The sequence below is a fragment of the Neoarius graeffei genome, chromosome 10 (genome assembly GCF_027579695.1).
Source record: "Neoarius graeffei isolate fNeoGra1 chromosome 10, fNeoGra1.pri, whole genome shotgun sequence".
NCBI lineage: Eukaryota > Metazoa > Chordata > Actinopteri > Siluriformes > Ariidae > Neoarius > Neoarius graeffei.
In genome coordinates, this window is record NC_083578.1 from 23,804,876 (window position 1) to 23,822,826 (window position 17,951).

General features: G+C 39.5%; 1 protein-coding gene across 3 annotated transcripts in view; it reads right to left on the reverse strand.

Moving 5' to 3' along the window:
• The window catches only part of ift122 (intraflagellar transport 122 homolog (Chlamydomonas)), a 190,742-nt gene that overhangs the window by 166,749 nt on the left and 6,042 nt on the right, over positions 1 to 17,951 (reverse strand). For 2 of the 3 annotated variants that reach the window (XM_060931572.1, XM_060931570.1), the window contains exons 4-7: positions 16,902 to 16,980; positions 13,369 to 13,466; positions 13,198 to 13,264; positions 3,302 to 3,448 (exon numbers count right to left, since the gene is read on the reverse strand). In XM_060931572.1, the coding sequence (XP_060787555.1) occupies positions 3,302 to 3,448; positions 13,198 to 13,264; positions 13,369 to 13,466; positions 16,902 to 16,980 (391 nt within the window). The remainder of the gene's footprint in view (positions 1 to 3,301; positions 3,449 to 13,197; positions 13,265 to 13,368; positions 13,467 to 16,901; positions 16,981 to 17,951) is intronic. The other variant, XM_060931573.1, reaches the window with a different exon arrangement.

A 17,951-nucleotide genomic window follows, 5' to 3' on the forward strand; every position in this document is an offset into this window, starting at 1 on the left:
TGGCGAGGGCCTTTCTGTGCGGAGTTTGCATGTTCTCCCCGTGTCCGTGTGGGTTTCCTCCGGGTGCTCCGGTTTCCCCCACAGTCCAAAGACATGCAGGTTAGGTTAACTGGTGACTCTAAATTGACCGTAGGTGTGAATGTGAGTGTGAATGGTTGTCTGTGTCTATGTGTCAGCCCTGTGATGACCTGGCGACTTGTCCAGGGTGTACCCCGCCTTTCGCCCGTAGTCAGCTGGGATAGGCTCCAGCTTGCCTGCGACCCTGTACAGGATAAGCGGTTACGGATAATGGATGGATGGATATTCGAGCTACACAAATGTTCCTTCATGACCTTCCCACTGACAAAACTGTCTTTTGCTACCATTGTGACCAGTTAAGCAAGCTACTAACTCAAAAACTAAACAGCAAATATCATAATGTCGATAATGGCAAGCTGGGAGTTCCACATTTCCATTTCCACCACTGTAACAAAATGGAAGGGTCACAGACACCCTGGCGATGCTTTACAGTCCCCTGGGAGACCTAACGGACTCTGCTTTGAGAACCACTTCTCTAGATCTTCTAAACCATTGGTATCAGTATGAAGAACTAAAAAAAATAAAATAAAATAAAAAAAAATCCAAAAGTCCATTTTATGGATGATTCAAAGCAGAGGTGGACAGTAATGTAGTACATTTACTTGAGTACTGTACTTCAGTACACTTTGAGTATCTGTACTTTACTTGAGTATTATCTTTTTTGGAAACCTGTGACTTTAACTTCACTACATTTGAAAGACAAATATCGTACTTTTCACTTCACTACATTTCTATTAAGGTCCTCGTTACTCGTTACTATGAAGCAGCTTTGAAAGTGGATGTTTTTTTCTTTTCTTTTCTAAAACATGATTGGTTTTTTTTTCGCAGGTGACACTGAGAGCCGATCAGTAATCACTAGGGTCACGTCACGTCCATAGACTGGATAAAATCAAGTTCAATGATTTCTCAGCAGCGTTATTTGAACTCAATCAGTTGATGGCAGAATGGAAGGAGGCGGTTCTTCTGGGGAATGCACACACCCATGGCTTTACCTAGAACCCATGTTTCAGTTTTCTTAAAGGATTAAAGATTGATCTAGTTTTAAATGTTTGCTTTGTTTACCGAAAACAAACCACATCACGGCCTACAAAAACTCGCCGTCCAACCTGCAGAAGCATATTGAGGGATGTAAACGTTTTATTCTAAGAGAAAGCTTGCAACGAAGTTGTCTGTGCTTTTAGAGCTAGCGATAACGTTGCAATAGCTGTGCAGTCTGGTTAGTCAAATGACTTTCTATGGATTTGCCCGCCAAGTTGCCGCAGCCTTGTCCACGGCTAACGTTTACACATAGCTAGTTAACTTGGACACTGTTAGTTAGCATGTAAAAACAGAGTTACGCTAACATGAATAACGTCAACTTATCTGAAGTCCTTTCAGAAATATGTTTTAGCATAATCTTGCCAAATAAACAGAACATAGAAATCTTTCTTTTCTAGTAGCGTTAGCTACCCAATATGATTTCAAGTTTGAAAAGAGCTTGCTAGCATGTCAGGTGGAGCTTCACTGACTAGCTAGCTTAACGTTAAACCACCATGATGGCACAGCATGCGTTCATTTTGTGAATTCACATTTCTGTCTTTGCTAACGGCATTAGGTTTTGTAAGCGTTGTGGCAATAATACAACCATGCGTTGACAGAAAATGTACTTTTAATACTTAAGTACTTTTAAAAGCAATTACTTCAGTACTTTAACTTAAGTAAAAATTTGACTGGACAACTTTCACTTGTATCAGAGTCACATTTGACCAGTGGGATCTGTCCTTTGACTTAAGTAATGAAGTTGGGTACTTTATCCACCTCGGATTCAAAGCCTGGCTTCAAATCAGTCTAAGTTTGTGAAAGTCTGATGTAACTGATTCTCTTTTACAGCACGAGATTTTAAATCGTTACTGACTATTTCACCTTGCTTGAGGAATAGAAATAAACAAAATATCATAGCATTACCTTATAGACAAGAATGCTGGTACGACTACGAAAACAAAACCAACTGTTTACTACGTTTCCCACCATGCACTGCGCTGCCTCCTTAGCTATGCTGAATCTTCGATCACCTCCTCGGTTTTAATGCTGGGAAGCCACCGCCTCCGGTCCCTGACATCATGCTATAGCTGTGAGCCACTGATCCTGGATTAATGCAGCTAGTTTAAAAGTTATTGATGGTTTAATGACGATCCCTGTTCTACCCCATTACCACACATACGATACCCACAGAGTACGTTAGAGGATGTTAAAACATTTTTATTTCTCTAATTTATTACTTTACCGCTACTATAAAAATTATTAAATGTTATTGAGCTGAAAGAAACGTCAATTAGTGGAGTGTGAGTAGTTCGTATAATTCAGAACAGGCTAACATGTCTGCACATATACGAGATACTATGCAGCTGTCTCATTATAATGCAAGAGCGCCCCCTTGTGGATCAAACAACTCACTACAACTCACTCCAAGCCAATTTACTGTGATGAGATAAATGACTGGTTTCTAAATGGCGGCCCGGGAGAGTCGGGTACTGATAACAACGTCTTTTGTGTGTTGCTTTCATTCTTTACTATTTTAGTGTCATCCAGTGGGGGTCTGAAAGTCTGCTATCAGAAAATGTTTCATCACGTATCGTACGACAAACGAGTTATCGAACGTCATTGAATATTCGGTATCAATTAATTACCCAGCTATGACTTATTATTTAAGAGACTATTATTTAAACCTGAAAAGGCTTTTATAAGGCTTAAATACAGCTAAATATTCTGTTCCGAATTCAAATGGAAGCTCGTTCGTTTAATCCCAAGGCCTTGCAGAGCTTGACAAAAAAGGATTCATTTCGATTTGTGAATACTGGTGTAGTATTTCTTCAGAAATACAGCGGAACTTGACAAAATGAAACGAGTTCTTCAGAATGATATGAAAGAAGTTAGGTTTTGTAAAGAGACTAAAATGACCAGATAGTACTCTAAATGCGATGTATGATTGAAAGCATCATTAAATTCCTACGGTCGTGGGCTCAGACTTACAGACTCGAGTTTAAATGGAGATTCCGCTTTAAATGGAGATAAATGGTTCTTAGCATCCAAAAGATTTCTACTTCGAACCGCTTCTAAAATGGAAACACAGTCTGTTTGATGGGTCCACATTGACTTTTAACGTTTCCCCAAGAGACACCCAGAAAACCATTAAGGGTTCTAAATGTAAAAAGTGGAGTTCCTTCGCTGTTAGTTATAGTCTTACTTGGAAGGGTTCCAGGCGATCGACCAAACAGGCGATGACGTGCCACCCGGCCGCTCGATTTTCACCTTCTCCTCTCCGTTCTTGTTCCTGATGCTCACCACACCACTCATCATCCCCAGAGCCAGATACTGGCCATCGTTCGTCCAACTGAGGTCACAGATAAACAACAGATCTCTGATTTGTAGTGGAGAATAATAATAATTTTGTTTATATTGCAAAATTCAAAATTGTCACATATACAGAGTATGTAATGCAATGAAATGCTTACGGGGGAGGGGTAAAAAGGAAAGGGAGTAAAATAGAATGTAATAAATAGAATTAAACAAGAATAAAAAATAAAAATGTGATGATGAAGGGAGTGCTCTGCAGAACATACACTATGCGATATACACAAAATACACTGTAGAATATACAGTGGGGCAAAAAAGTATTTAGTCAGTCACCAATTGTGCAAGTTCTCCCACTTAAAAAGATGAGCAAGGCCTGTAATTTTCATCATAGGTACACTTCAACTATCTCATCATCTCATCATCTCTAGCCGCTTTATCCTGTTCTACAGGGTCGCAGGCAAGCTGGAGCCTATCCCAGCTGACTACGGGCGAAAGGCGGGGTACACCCTGGACAAGTCGCCAGGTCATCACAGGGCTGACACATAGACACAGACAACCATTCACACTCACATTCACACCTACGGTCAATTTAGAGTCACCAGTTAACCTAACCTGCATGCCTTTGGACTGTGGGGGAAACCGGAGCACCCGGAGGAAACCCACACGGACACGGGGAGAACATGCAAACTCCGCACAGAAAGGCCCTCGCCGGCCACGGGGATCGAACCCGGACCTTCTTGCTGTGAGGCGACAGCGCTAACCACTACACCACCCACTTCAACTATGAGAGACAAAATGAGAAAAAAATCCAGAAAATCACATTGTCTGATTTTTAAAGAATTTATTTGCAAATTATGGTAAAAAATAAGTATTTGGCCAATAACAAAAGTTCATCTCAATACTTTGTTATATACCCTTTGTTGGCAATGACCGAGGTAAAATGTTTTCTGTAAGTCTTCACAAGGTTTTCACACACTGTTGCTGGTATTTTGGCCCATTCCTCCATGCAGATCTCCTCTAGAGCAGTGATGTTTTGGGGCTGTCACTGGGCAACACGGACTTTCAACTCCCTCCAAAGATTTTCTATGGGGTTGAGATCTGGAGACTGGCTAGGCCACTCCAGGACCTTGAAATGCTTCTTACGAAGCCACTCCTTCGTTGCCCGGGCGGTGTGTTTGGGATCACTGTCATGCTGAAAGACCCAGCCACGTTTCATCTTCAATGCCCTTGCTGATGGAAGGAGGTTTTCACTCAAAATCTCACAATACTTGGCCCCATTCATTCTTTCCTTTACACGGCTCAGTCGTCCTGGTCCCTTTGCAGAAAAACAGCCCCAAAGAATGATGTTTCCACCCCCATGCTTCACAGTAGGTATGGTGTTCTTTGGATGCAACTCAGCATTCTTTCTCCTCCAAACACAACAAGTTGAGTTTTTACCAAAAAGTTCTATTTTGGTTTCATCTGACCATATGACATTCTCCCAATCCTCTTCTGGATCATCCAAATGCTCTCTAGCAAATTTCAGATGGGCCTGGACATGTACTGGCTTAAGCAGGGGGACACGTCTGGCACTGCAGGATTTGAGTCCCTGGCGGCAAAGTGTGTTACTGATGGTAGCCTTTGTTACTTTGGTCCCAGCTCTCTGCAGGTCATTCACTAGGTCCCCCCATGTGGTTCTGGGATTTTTGCTCACCGTTCTTGTGATCATTTTGACCCCACGGGGTGAGATCTTGTGTGGAGCCCCAGATCGAGGGAGATTATCAGTTGTCTTATATGTCTTCCATTTTCTAATAATTGCTCCCACGGTTGATTTCTTCACACCAAGCTGCTTACCTATTGCAGATTCAGTCTTCCCAGCATGGTGCAGGTCTACAATTTTGTTTCTGGTGTCCTTTGACAGCTCTTTGGTCTTGGCCATAGTGGAGTTTGGAGTGTGACTGTTTGAGGTTGTGGACAGGTGTCTTTTATACTGATGAGTTCAAACAGGTGCCATTAATACAGGTAACGAGTGGAGGACAGAGGAGCCTCTTAAAGAAGAAGTTACAGGTCTGTGAGAGCCAGAAATCTTGCTTGTTTGTAGGTGACCAAATACTTATTTTACCAAGGAATTTACCAATTAATTCATTAAAAATCCTACAATGTGATTTCCTGGATTCTTTCCCCCCATTCTGTCTCTCATAGTTGAGGGATACCTATGATGAAAATTACAGGCCTCTCATCTTTTTAAGTGGGAGAACTTGCACAATTGGTGACTGACTAAATACTTTTTTGCCCCACTGTACAATATACAGAATATGTATAATTATTCTATCCACATTCACTGGCAGAGGTGGACAAAGTACCCAACTTCATTACTTAAGCCAAAGTACAGATCCCACTGGTCAAATGTGACTCCGATACAAGTGAAAGTTGTCCAGTCAAATTTTTACTTAAGTTAAAGTACTGAAGTATTTGCTTTTAAAAATTCTTAAGTGTTAAAAGTACATTTTCTGTCAACGCATCATCATATTATTGCCACAACGCTTACAAAACCTAATGCCGTTATGAAAGACAGAAATGTGAATTCACAAAATGAACGCATGCTGTGCCATCATGGTGGTTTAACGTTAAGCTAGCTAGTCAGTGAAGCTCCACCTGACATGCTAGCAAACGCTTTTCAAACTCGAAATCATATTGGGTAGCTCACGCTACTAGAAAAGAAAGATTTCTACGTTCAGTTTATTTGGCAAGATTATGCTAAAACATATTTCCGAAAGCACTTCAGATAAGTTAGCGTTATTCATGTTAGCGTAACTCCGTTTTTACATGCTAACTAACAGTGTCCAAGTTAACTAGCTACGTGTAAACATTAGCCATGGACAAGGTTACGGCAACTTGGCAGGCAAATCCATAGAAAGTCATTTGACTAACCAGACTGCACAGCTATTGCAACGTTATCGCTAGCTCTAAAAGCACAGACAACTTCATTGCAAGCTTTCTCTTGGAATAAAACGTTTATATACCCCAATATGCTTCTACAGGTTGGATGGCGAGTTTTTGTCGGCCGTGATGTGATTCATTTTCGGCAAACAAAGCAAACATTTAAAACGAGACGAATCTTTATTCCTTTCAGAAAACTGAAACATGGGTTCTAGGTAAAGCCATGACTGTGTGCATTCCCCAGAAGAACCGCCTCCTTCCATTCTGCCATCAACTGATCGTGTTCAAATAATGCTGCTGAGAAATCATTGAACTTGATTTTATCCAGTCTATGGACGTGACGTGACCCTAGTGATTACTGATCGGCTCTCAGTGTCACCTGCGAAAAAAACTATCACGTTTTAGAAAAGAAAAGAAAAAAAATTCACTTTCAAAGCTGCTTCATAGTAACGAGTAACGAGGACCTTAATAGAAATGTAGTGGAGTGAAAAGTACAATATTTGTCTTTCAAATGTAGTGAAGTTAAAGTCAGAAGTTTCCAAAAAAAATAATACTCAAGTAAAGTACAGATACTCAGAAAGTGTACTTAAGTACAGTACTCAAGTAAATGTACTTCGTTCCTGTCCACTGGATATGAGCAATCACTTTCTCTGATTGGCTACTCTACTACTAGGATATCAGCTCATATACCATGAGTAGAGAAAAACAAAATGGCAGAACGTGTTGCTGAACCAACCGAGGATGAAATAAAAACTATTCTCAAAAACAAAACCCCAAAAAAACCCCAACAAATTATGAAATGAAAGTATTTGATGGTAAGAACGTACCATTTTTTTTTTTCAAGAATTATTAACGGAGCTTCGCGCCTTCGGTCCGCGCGAGCTGAGCGAATTTTACTTAAGAAAATACGGTAACTCAACAAGTTGATTTTTCATGGACACACAGGGATCCCAGCTGTGTACGTCCGTCCGTGCCCCTCGCGATTCTGATTGGCTGTTTGATTTTGGCGGGAACTAGAAGTGCGAGCGCGCCTACATCACTTATTTTTGTCTCCAGATAATTTCATGTTTATCGGGGTTTTCCACCGAGAACAACTCAAACAGCGCGACAAAATAATCATCTTTAATACAAACTCTAAAAAGATGTCAGAACAAGTTAACCAAGGAGTGAAAGAGAGTTTTGACAGAGGAAGAAAAGGAAAGAAGAGCGAGAGAAAGGCGAAGAAATCTTTCACGAGAAAAGCGACAAGCTGAAAGAGAAAAAAAACGTGTAAAAAGATGAATTAATATAAATGATTAGTTGTAGGAATTTAATTCTAAATACCGATGTTGATTTTGAAATCACTGCGAAATCCTTGGGGATCTGACAAGATGACCTGAATCCAGTCCGTGCTTTCATGAATCATCTATCTTTTGTTTTCAAAACATTTTGCTATAAATCCCTAAAGCACACTGTAGTTCAGCCTTTCTCAACCGGGGTGCCGTCTGGCTTTGTTAAGGGTGCCGTCAAAAAATTATATTTTCTAACATTGAAATAAATAAAAATTAATTAAAATTCCAAAAAACGATAGTTACACTAATGCAGATCATCGCCGTCTCATGCATCATCAAAATTTGTCTCACGGCCCCCTTTCCCATGTCACAACGTCACTGCCGGGGTCAGCGTGACTGCGTATATTTTATATGGGGGTGCCTTGAGAATTTGCACACTTCTGAAGGGTGCCGTGACTGAAAAAAGGTTGAGAAACGCTGCTGTAGTTTATAGTAATAAAAAGAATAATATACATGTGAGTTTGGAGAAATGTATCTTCTCGTCATAAAACTGAAATTGAAACACAAAGTCCATCATCTGTTGCATGTTTGTTTTCATTAGAATGGAAGCTCCGCTATTAGGCAGGACCTCATTTTATATTATAATTGCATCTTTCACAAATTGCTCCTGTCATTTCACCGTTTTGTTTTCATTCGAAGCGGAAGTTATTTTGTCAGACGTTTTTATATCAAGTTTTTATTAGTGCTGTCAAAGTTAACGCGTTAACGCGATCTCAATTTATCGCGATTAAAAAAAAATAGTGCCGTTAACGCAAATTCTAATTTGGCCCTGCGAGTCACCCGTAGTTCCTGTTGAGGCTTGTCGCGCGCTGCTTCAATAAGAGTACATGTGAGAGATGGAGAAAGGCATAGACATATAAACATCCTCGCCGCCATATTGGATGGGGCAAAGTGGAGATTCTTCAGCCGTCTCTGGTATAGCGTCTAGACCAGGGGTGTCAAACCTGATCCATAAAGGGCCGTGTGGCTGCAGGTTTTCATTCCAGCCATGCAGCAGCACCCTGATTTGGCTTATTCAATCAACTGACACACCCACCCTTTAATCAAGGGTGGGTGTGGCTGCAAGTATTTGACTGTGTGAAGACAGTTCAGTTGATTGAATGAGCCAAGTCAGGTGTGCTGCTGCATGGCTGGAATGAAAACCTGCAGCCACAAGGCCCTTTATGGATCAGGTTTGACACCCCTGGTCTAGACAGTAGCTGAGAATAAAGATGCCTCATTCATGTGCTGCGTTTAACTGTACCAACAGGTTTACCGTCCAAACGAGATCACATGGGATTACCTTTCACAGGCGAGACTGGAAAAATACTTTTCAATACTGTTCCTTCAGTTTCCCAGCTCATCTCCACCGGGTAGGTGTAGAGTTATAAGCAGTGAGAATTAGAGAATACAGTGCCACACCATGATGAACGTTTTTGAACGTATGATGAATGTTTTTATTTTTGTTATCTGTTTTTTTTCTTCTTTTATGGCAAATACTTCTCTTCAAAAGAAACTAATGAAGAGTAAAATAAAACATTTTTTTATTTTCACAGTGATATGCACTTTATTTTTCATCCCTTGGTTTTCTCATCTAATATGGAAGTTATGGATGTCAGTGGCTGTGACAAGACGTGTTATGCTCTGCAATAAAAAAAAAACATTGGTACAAAGCAAGCCCATTCACTTTTTTATGCTGATAAGAGAATTACAATGGTTTTTCATGTGACAAAAATGTGCGATTAAATTGCAATTAATCGCGAGTTAACTATGACAGTCGCGACATTAATCGCGATTAAATATTTTAATCGCTTGACAGCACTAGTTTTTATTTATCGAATTTGCAAAACACAAAAGTAAAAATACTCTGTTTCTCAAAATCCAGTGAATGTGGATAGAATAAAAGAGTTATTCCACTCAATCTCGTCGTACATGGCTTATAGCCGCTATCAGCTCATGTACGACTCGATTTTGTGGAATAACTGTTAATTATATTACACACAAGAAATATTTTGCACCGTAACGAATATATTGAAATATATATTGCACTGTATGCAGATGAAAGGCCTGTACATAGGCCTAAAACAAAAACACTATGCTCTGATCATTAGTTATATTATTTCTCATATCCAATCATTCTGATAAGTGAATAAAAATAGAAATAAATAAAACAGCAAGTTTGCTGAGCATAGCTTGTTGCCTCGTGACCAGAATATATTTATTAATGTGGTACATTTCATGCAAGAATTTTAGTATTTATAACTTTTGTAAACAACAATAAAGGACTGAAATGCTAAATAAGTCCTGGTGAGAAAACATAAAAAGTCTGTCTTCAAATCAGACCATTATGTGTATTACTTGTGATTTGTTTTCCACGGTCTCATGGACTAAGGCACACTGTAGCCAATCAGCAACAAGCGTTTGATGTTCATTAAGGACTAGGCATGTAACGATAAAGCCTGATACTAATTTATGATTATTCGGAATCTCTTCGTTTTTCCTAGTTGTAATTGCGCTGGCTGTTTAGACAGCAGAGGGTGTAATAATGTACAACAGCGGGAATACACATGACTTCACCCTAGGCGGAAGTAACACAGTTCTAATGTCATGAAAACATGCACACAAAAAAAAAAAACAGATCTAAAATGGGAAAGAGCTGTTGGGCGAGTGACTGTACAAATTGATTCAGCATTTATACAGAGTGCTGAATGCTAAAGAAAAGAGAAGCAGCTGGAGGGAGGACAAAATGTTCATAAAATGTGCAATATAAAGTGCAATATCTCTCCTACCACCGCCCCCCCTTCTCCCCACCTTTCCCCCCTCTCCCCCCTTCCTCTCTTCCCCATATCTTATTCTTTTTATATTTGTATATGTAAATACTTAATTTATTTAAATTTATCTAGAAGTTTTGTCTATTTCTTTTCTCTGTTTATCTGTAATGATGCTGCTGGAATCTTAATTTCCCTGAGGGAACCTGCCCAAAGGGATCAATAAAGTTTCATCTAATCTAATCAGTTATTAAGAAAAGGAATATTTGTGATTAACCTTTTTTTTCATTTTTGATAAAAGGAATATCTTAGTTAACAGGCTATTATAGTTTAATCCAACCTTTACAAATATGGGTCAATAATTATTGTTGGATATTAAAAAAAGAAACAAAAAGGTTTTTTTTTTTTAATTATTATTATTTAACCCCTTGGCTGCCACCCATAATTAATTGTAATGTGCCATATAGGACAAAAATAGGTCAAAATTAGGATATTTTGATAATCTTTCTCTAACTTGTTCAGAACTTTATATTTTTAATATTTATATAGAAAAAAAAAAATCACAAAAAACACTGCTGTAGAGTAAAAATAACTTTAGTAATCAAAAACAACTTCAAAAAACTCCCCAACAAGACAGCGGGTCTTGTCAGTGAGAACCTGTCCATAAACTTTTTTTTTAAAAGATATTTTTTGGGCTTTTTTCACCTTTATTGGATAGGACAGTGTAGAGACAGGACATGAGCAGGGGAAAGAGAGACGGGGAGGGATCGGGAAAGGACCTCGGGTCGGAATTGAACCCAGGTCCCTGGATTTATGGTGTGGCGCCTTATCCACCTGAGCCATGACACCCCTGTCCATAAACATTAATTACTAGTACTTGAAAACACAATGTACACCAAGGGTCCATGTATTCCGAGTAACTGGGTATCATTTTTATGATGCTCTTTGATATGACCTGACCGTGAACAGAACTCACAATCTCCTGATCGAGAGGCGGACACCATACCTGTCAATCCTCCTGTTTTTCCCGGGAAATCCCTTATTTTGACTTATTTCCCGCTGTCTTCCCGTTTTTTTATTTTCCCGAAAATATCCCGTATTTTGACATTATATAAAAGTCCCGTATTTTCACAATATAAAAAAGTCGGTAGGTCCAGAATTCATGACGCGCCTCTGACAGGAGTTTACAGCAGGAAGTTGGGCCATGAATTCACGTCCCTGCCCTCTCAGGCATCAGTAATTACATAACTACGTCCGGAGGCGAGGCTGAACAAGTGATTAGGTCCAGTGTTGCCAGATTGGGTGGTTTCAAGTGCATTTTGGCAGGTTTTGAACATATTTTGGGCTGGAAAACGTCAGCAGTATCTGGCAACACTGATTAGGTCTGAGGTGAAGATGGCGATGCTAATAGCTAAGAAAAACATTAGCCTCTCTTTCTTTGATGATTTCAACAAGTACGTGGCTGGAATGTTCCCAGACTCTTCCATCGCAAATAAATTTTCCATGGGGAAAACGAAAGCCTCCCAAATAATCAAAGGTAAGCTACACATGTTTACATTAAGTATGTCTTGGCTAAGACCTCATAAATAGCCTAGTGTAAACTAATTGGCGTATTAACTGTTTTATCCACTCATTGTCTATTTTATTTTCTATCTGAAACTTACCCATTTTAAATCACTCTTGGTTTAATATTTTATATTACTCTTTATCTATCTATCTATCTATCTATCTATCTATCTATCTATCTATCTATCTATCTATCTATCTATCTATCTATCTATCTATCTATCTATCTATCTATCTATCTATCTATCTATCTATCTATCTATCTATCTATCTATCTATCTATCTATCTATCTATCTATCTATCTATCTATCTATCTATCTATCTAGTGTTCCGAGGCCATGATTATGGTAAAACCATAATAAATTGCAATGGAATTGAATTTATTGACTGGTTATATAATGACCTTTCTTATTTTAACATAAGATACGTATTTTAGCCCTTAATTTGGGAAATAACTGGTACCACTGAAAGCAAATAAAAATAAATGTATAGTTTATTCACAAATGCACTCTATAAACCATAAGCATATTGAGTTTGGGTCTTGGCTATCACCAACATGCACCAGAGTACAGGAAATCACAAATACTAGATAGAAAATTGCCCCCCATTCAACTACACACCCACTTTTGGTGAAGGGTATGACTTTCCGAAATTTTCCCTTATTTTGAGTTAAAAATCTGGGAAATATCCCTTTTTTTCAAACCTCAAAGTTAACAGGTATGGCGGACACGCTAACCACTAGGCCAACTCGAGGTAATGTGCCACTGTGAAGTAAAAGTAATGTGCCATGTAAGGTACATAAAAGGAGGCGTTTATGGCAAGTAGCGTACGTCATAAGGCACAGCGGTAAAAGATTTCATGACATACGTGACTTGTGCAAGGGCATTGAAGGGGTTGACAAAAGGAATATTTAAGTCGATAAAGAATGAGGGAATAAATGTTGCTTTTTTGGTAATATTTCATTCTTTTAAATTATTTTTGTAAAACAAAAATATCATGAATCAAGTCGAAGTGTAAACTGGGTGAATCGTTGCATGCCTAGTCAGGACCTACCGCTTCTGTTCTGACTTAATGTTGATGTGTTTAACATTCTGATACGGTGTTTTCATATTTGTGTGGCTTTTCTAATTTACTGTTGTGTTTTTGGGTTATCCGGGTTGTTTTGCGCTTACGAACCCTTGTAGGTTTCCTTTGTCGCATGGGTGCTTGTGCCACGACTTACCCACAACAAGTGATCTTGCTGCTGACTTTGTGCTTGGACACCGATTTCTGTTCTGGAGACCAAAGACCTGCATCCCAAAACACACAAACAGTCTGTGGTAAAAGCGACACAAAGGATGGATGGATGGATGGATGGATGGATGGATGGATGGATGGATAAAAACCCACTCACCAAAGTCTCCCGAGGAGCAGGATGCCAGTTGGTGCGTGACAGGGTTGTATGCAACACACTGGATGGAGTCATTGTGTCTGTGAGACACAGAAAAAGTGCTGAAATTTAAAATACAGGGATGAGAATGAAAAATATTTAAAAAGTCTGAAAAAACCAGGGTGGGGCCCATGGCCCAGGGGGGCGGGGCCCATGGCCCAGGGGGGCGGGGCCCAGGGGCTAATGATTTTTGGCTATTTATTTATTTATTTTCTTTATTATTAGACAGGGAGATTATTATTAGACAGGGAGATTATTATTAGACAGGGAGATTATTATTAGACAGGGAGATTATTATTAGACAGGGAGATTATTATTAGACAGGGAGATTATTAGACAGGGAGATTATTATTAGACACGGAGACTATTATTAGACAGGGAGATTATTATTAGACAGGGAGATTATTATTAGACACGGAGATTATTATTAGACAGAGAGATTATTATTAGACAATGATATTATTAGACAGGGAGATTATTATTAGACAGGGAGATTATTATTAGACAATGATATTATTAGACAGGGAGATTATTATTAGACAGGGAGATTATTATTAGACAGGGAGATTCTTTTGCGTAATCTGAGCTGAAGTGGGTTTTGTGCTTTGGTTTTTAGGGGCGCGCGCGTGCTCTCTCTGCCATGCCGATCCTGTAGGCTGCGCTGACTCAGCTGAAAACTCCGGTCCTCGAGAAAAGAGATAAAAGCCCACCCACACTGAAAGCTGATTGGCTTATTTTGCTGAGTAACCCAATCAGGATGCTCTTTGTCTGGCATGCGCTACATGAACAAGCACACAGTCTCCCTCGCGCGCGCACATTCTAAGATGCGTGATGCAGACCTTAATGTTGCGCGCGCACGCTCAAAAACGATCATTTTGGTCTGAAAAAGTCGGAAATCCGCCGATCGGCGGAAAATTCTCATCCCTGAAAATAATAATAATAAATTTCTCAGTTGTTTGCCAATGAAACGATTCTCTCCTTCACGTTTTTTTCTTCTCTCACTCGCTAACGCTCTCTCTGCCTCCTGATTGGCTGATGGCTCCCGTGTGGTTTGACTTCTTATGTGCCTAAAAGTAGATGGCCTTTCGATTTCATAAAATCAGTGAAATTTAGTTCCGTCTGAAATTTGGTCATTGTGATCCATGTTTATTTCTGTAATATCTTAAAAAAAAAAATACCACAGGCCATTCTGTGGCTGGGAAGTTATTTAATCTGAAGGGATTCCTGAGCAAATAATGTGCATGAAATCGCTCGCTTCGCGCAGTCAAGCAGACAGAGGAAGTCCGTGTGCTGCGCATGCACAGGTTTACCATTGACCGTGCACTGACAGTTCCATTATTCTGTCACCAAACGAACAGCTGATCACACCGAGGTGCTCGCTGACCGCCGATATTTATTAGGTTGGTCCTGCGTTTCCTTTCCTTCGTATATAACATAATATAACATCTTTTCTTCTCGCTTTCCGTTATTGTAGTCGGCCTTTCACGTTTCGTTCGCACACTCGCGTCCTCCATTTTTCTCTCCGGTTTCAAATTTGTATCCCACAATGCCTTGCATGAACAGGGAAAGCCCACCACATCATGCATGACGTAGTATCTTGTCTTGCGTCATGGCGAAACAGGAAAAAATAACAGAATTTAGAGCCATGTGGCCCTGAATTAATTCATTGTTCTATTTAAAAAACGAATTAAATTGGAAGTCTGTGATTTGAATTCAGTAGCTTTCGGTCCACTAAACAAAAATAATTGGGTATCGGGGAAGATTCTTTTTATGACCTACAACCCCGATTCCAAAAAAGCTGGGACAAAGTACAAATTGTAAATAAAAACGGAATGCAATAATTTACAAATCTCAAAAACTGATACTGTATTCACAATAGAACATAGACAACATATCAAATGTCGAAAGTGAGACATTTTGAAATTTCATGCCAAATATTGGCTCATTTGAAATTTCATGACAGCAACACATCTCAAAAAAGTTGGGACAGGGGCAATAAGAGGCTGGAAAAGTTAAAGGTACAAAAAAGGAACAGCTGGAGGACCAAACTGCAACTCATTAGGTCAATTGGCAATAGGTCATTAACATGACTGGGTATAAAAAGAGCATCTTGGAGTGGCAGCGGCTCTCAGAAGTAAAGATGGGAAGAGGATCACCAATCCCCCTAATTCTGCACCGACAAATAGTGGAGCAATATCAGAAAGGAGTTCGACAGTGTAAAATTGCAAAGAGTTTGAACATATCATCATCTACAGTGCATAATATCATCAAAAGATTCAGAGAATCTGGAAGAATCTCTGTGCGTAAGGGTCAAGGCCGGAAAACCATACTGGGTGCCCGTGATCTTCAGGCCCTTAGACGGCACTGCATCACATACAGGCATGCTTCTGTATTGGAAATCACAAAATGGGCTCAGGAATATTTCCAGAGAACATTATCTGTGAACACAATTCACTGTGCCATCCGCCGTTGCCAGCTAAAACTCTATAGTTCAAAGAAGAAGCCGTATCTAAACACGATCCAGAAGCGCAGACGTCTTCTCTGGGCCAAGGCTCATTTAAAATGGACTGTGGCAAAGTGGAAAACTGTTCTGTGGTCAGACGAATCAAAATTTGAAGTTCTTTATGGAAATCAGGGACGCCGTGTCATTCGGACTAAAGAGGAGAAGGACGACCCAAGTTGTTATCAGTGCTCAGTTCAGAAGCTGCGTCTCTGATGGTATGGGGTTGCATTAGTGCGTGTGGCATGGGCAGCTTACACATCTGGAAAGACACCATCAGTGCTGAAAGGTATATCCAGGTTCTAGAGCAACATATGCTCCCATCCAGATGACGTCTCTTTCAAGGAAGACCTTGCATTTTCCAACATGACAATGCCAAACCACATACTGCATCAATTACAGCATCATGGCTGCGTAGAAGAAGGGTCCGGGTACTGAACTGGCCAGCCTGCAGTCCAGATCTTTCACCCATAGAAAACATTTGGCGCATCATAAAAACGGAAGATACAACAAAAAAGACCTAAGACAGTTGAGCAACTAGAATCCTACATTAGACAAGAATGGGTTAACATTCCTATCCCTAAACTTGAGCAACTTGTCTCCTCAGTCCCCAGACGTTTACAGACTGTTGTAAAGAGAAAAGGGGATGTCTCACAGTGGGAAACATGGCCTTGTCCCAACTTTTTTGAGATGTGTTGCTGTCATGAAATTTAAAATCACCTCATTTTTCTCTTTAAATGATACATTTTCTCAGTTTAAACATTTGATATGTCATCTATGTTCTATTCTGAATAAAATATGGAATTTTGAAACTTCCACATCATTGCATTCCGTTTTTATTTACAATTTGTACTTTGTCCCAACTTTTTTGGAATCGGGGTTGTAAACAAGACTCAACATTTCAATTCTTTATTACTGAATTAGTTCAATGACAAATTTGGGCTTCTGTTGGCATTCTCGCTTACTGTAAACAGTCCAGAAAGTGGCATTAACTCACGTGTATTTGAGAATTCCTTCCAGTTTAGAGGTCCAAATGATGATGCTCTTGTCTGCCGATCCTGATGCAAAACGTTTTCCTGTAAAAAGGGTTTAAAAAAACAAACACACACTGAGACCAGGATAAAAGGAACAACTTACATTTTGTATTGATGCTGATGATACAGTGGTGGGGAATTCATTACAATAATTATAAAATGCTCTACCATTATACACGAGTTTCAAACCAAATGATGCAACATTTGCAATGCCTAGACTGAATAAGACATCACATCATCCCAAACCCCATAATACTCGGTTGTGTTTCATGTTCTTGACAAATACCATATAATTTTGGACTAATGTTTGCTAATACTACATAAATACTTCTGCAAGTAGCCGTATCAGACGCTCGCTGGCCATGCTGTGAAATTTCTGCATGCAGACGCTCATCTAAGTTTCCAAATCTGTCATTGCTTAACTCTTGAATATTTTCTATCATGAATATGATCATTAAAAAACTTATAATCTCTGCTTTCCAAAGAAATGTATCTGGTTAAGATCTGTTCAGTACTTTGGGAGGAACAGCAGGTTGAAGTTGGTACAACAGAGTAAAAACTCTGCTCGCGGGACGTTGGAAAACTGCCGGTACTTTACTTTTTGAGTCACGGGAAAGCGCTCAGGCTCTCTCTCTCTCTCTCTCTCTCCTGATCGGTTTCCGACTGGATTACTCGTGAATATCAGTCAGATAACTTTGATAGGGATGTTCGAGCTCTCACTGTTTCTGATGATGTATTCAGCAAAATTTTCCCTCAGCTAGAGACTTTGAAGTGAGTTTTCATAGCTTTACCTACTTATTTTTTCAAATCAAACTGATTCATGTAAATAAATAACTCTTTTAGAATATAACTGTAGTTGTTTTGATGAAAAATATTCAGATATGAGTGGTCGGATGAGATTTAAAAAAAACAGGAGTCAGAAACACGATGGTGAATTTCAATTCAATTAATGTGAATTGTTTATTGGATGTGGCTCACACTGGTTTTTCGGGGTTCGTCTTGAAAGCTGTGAA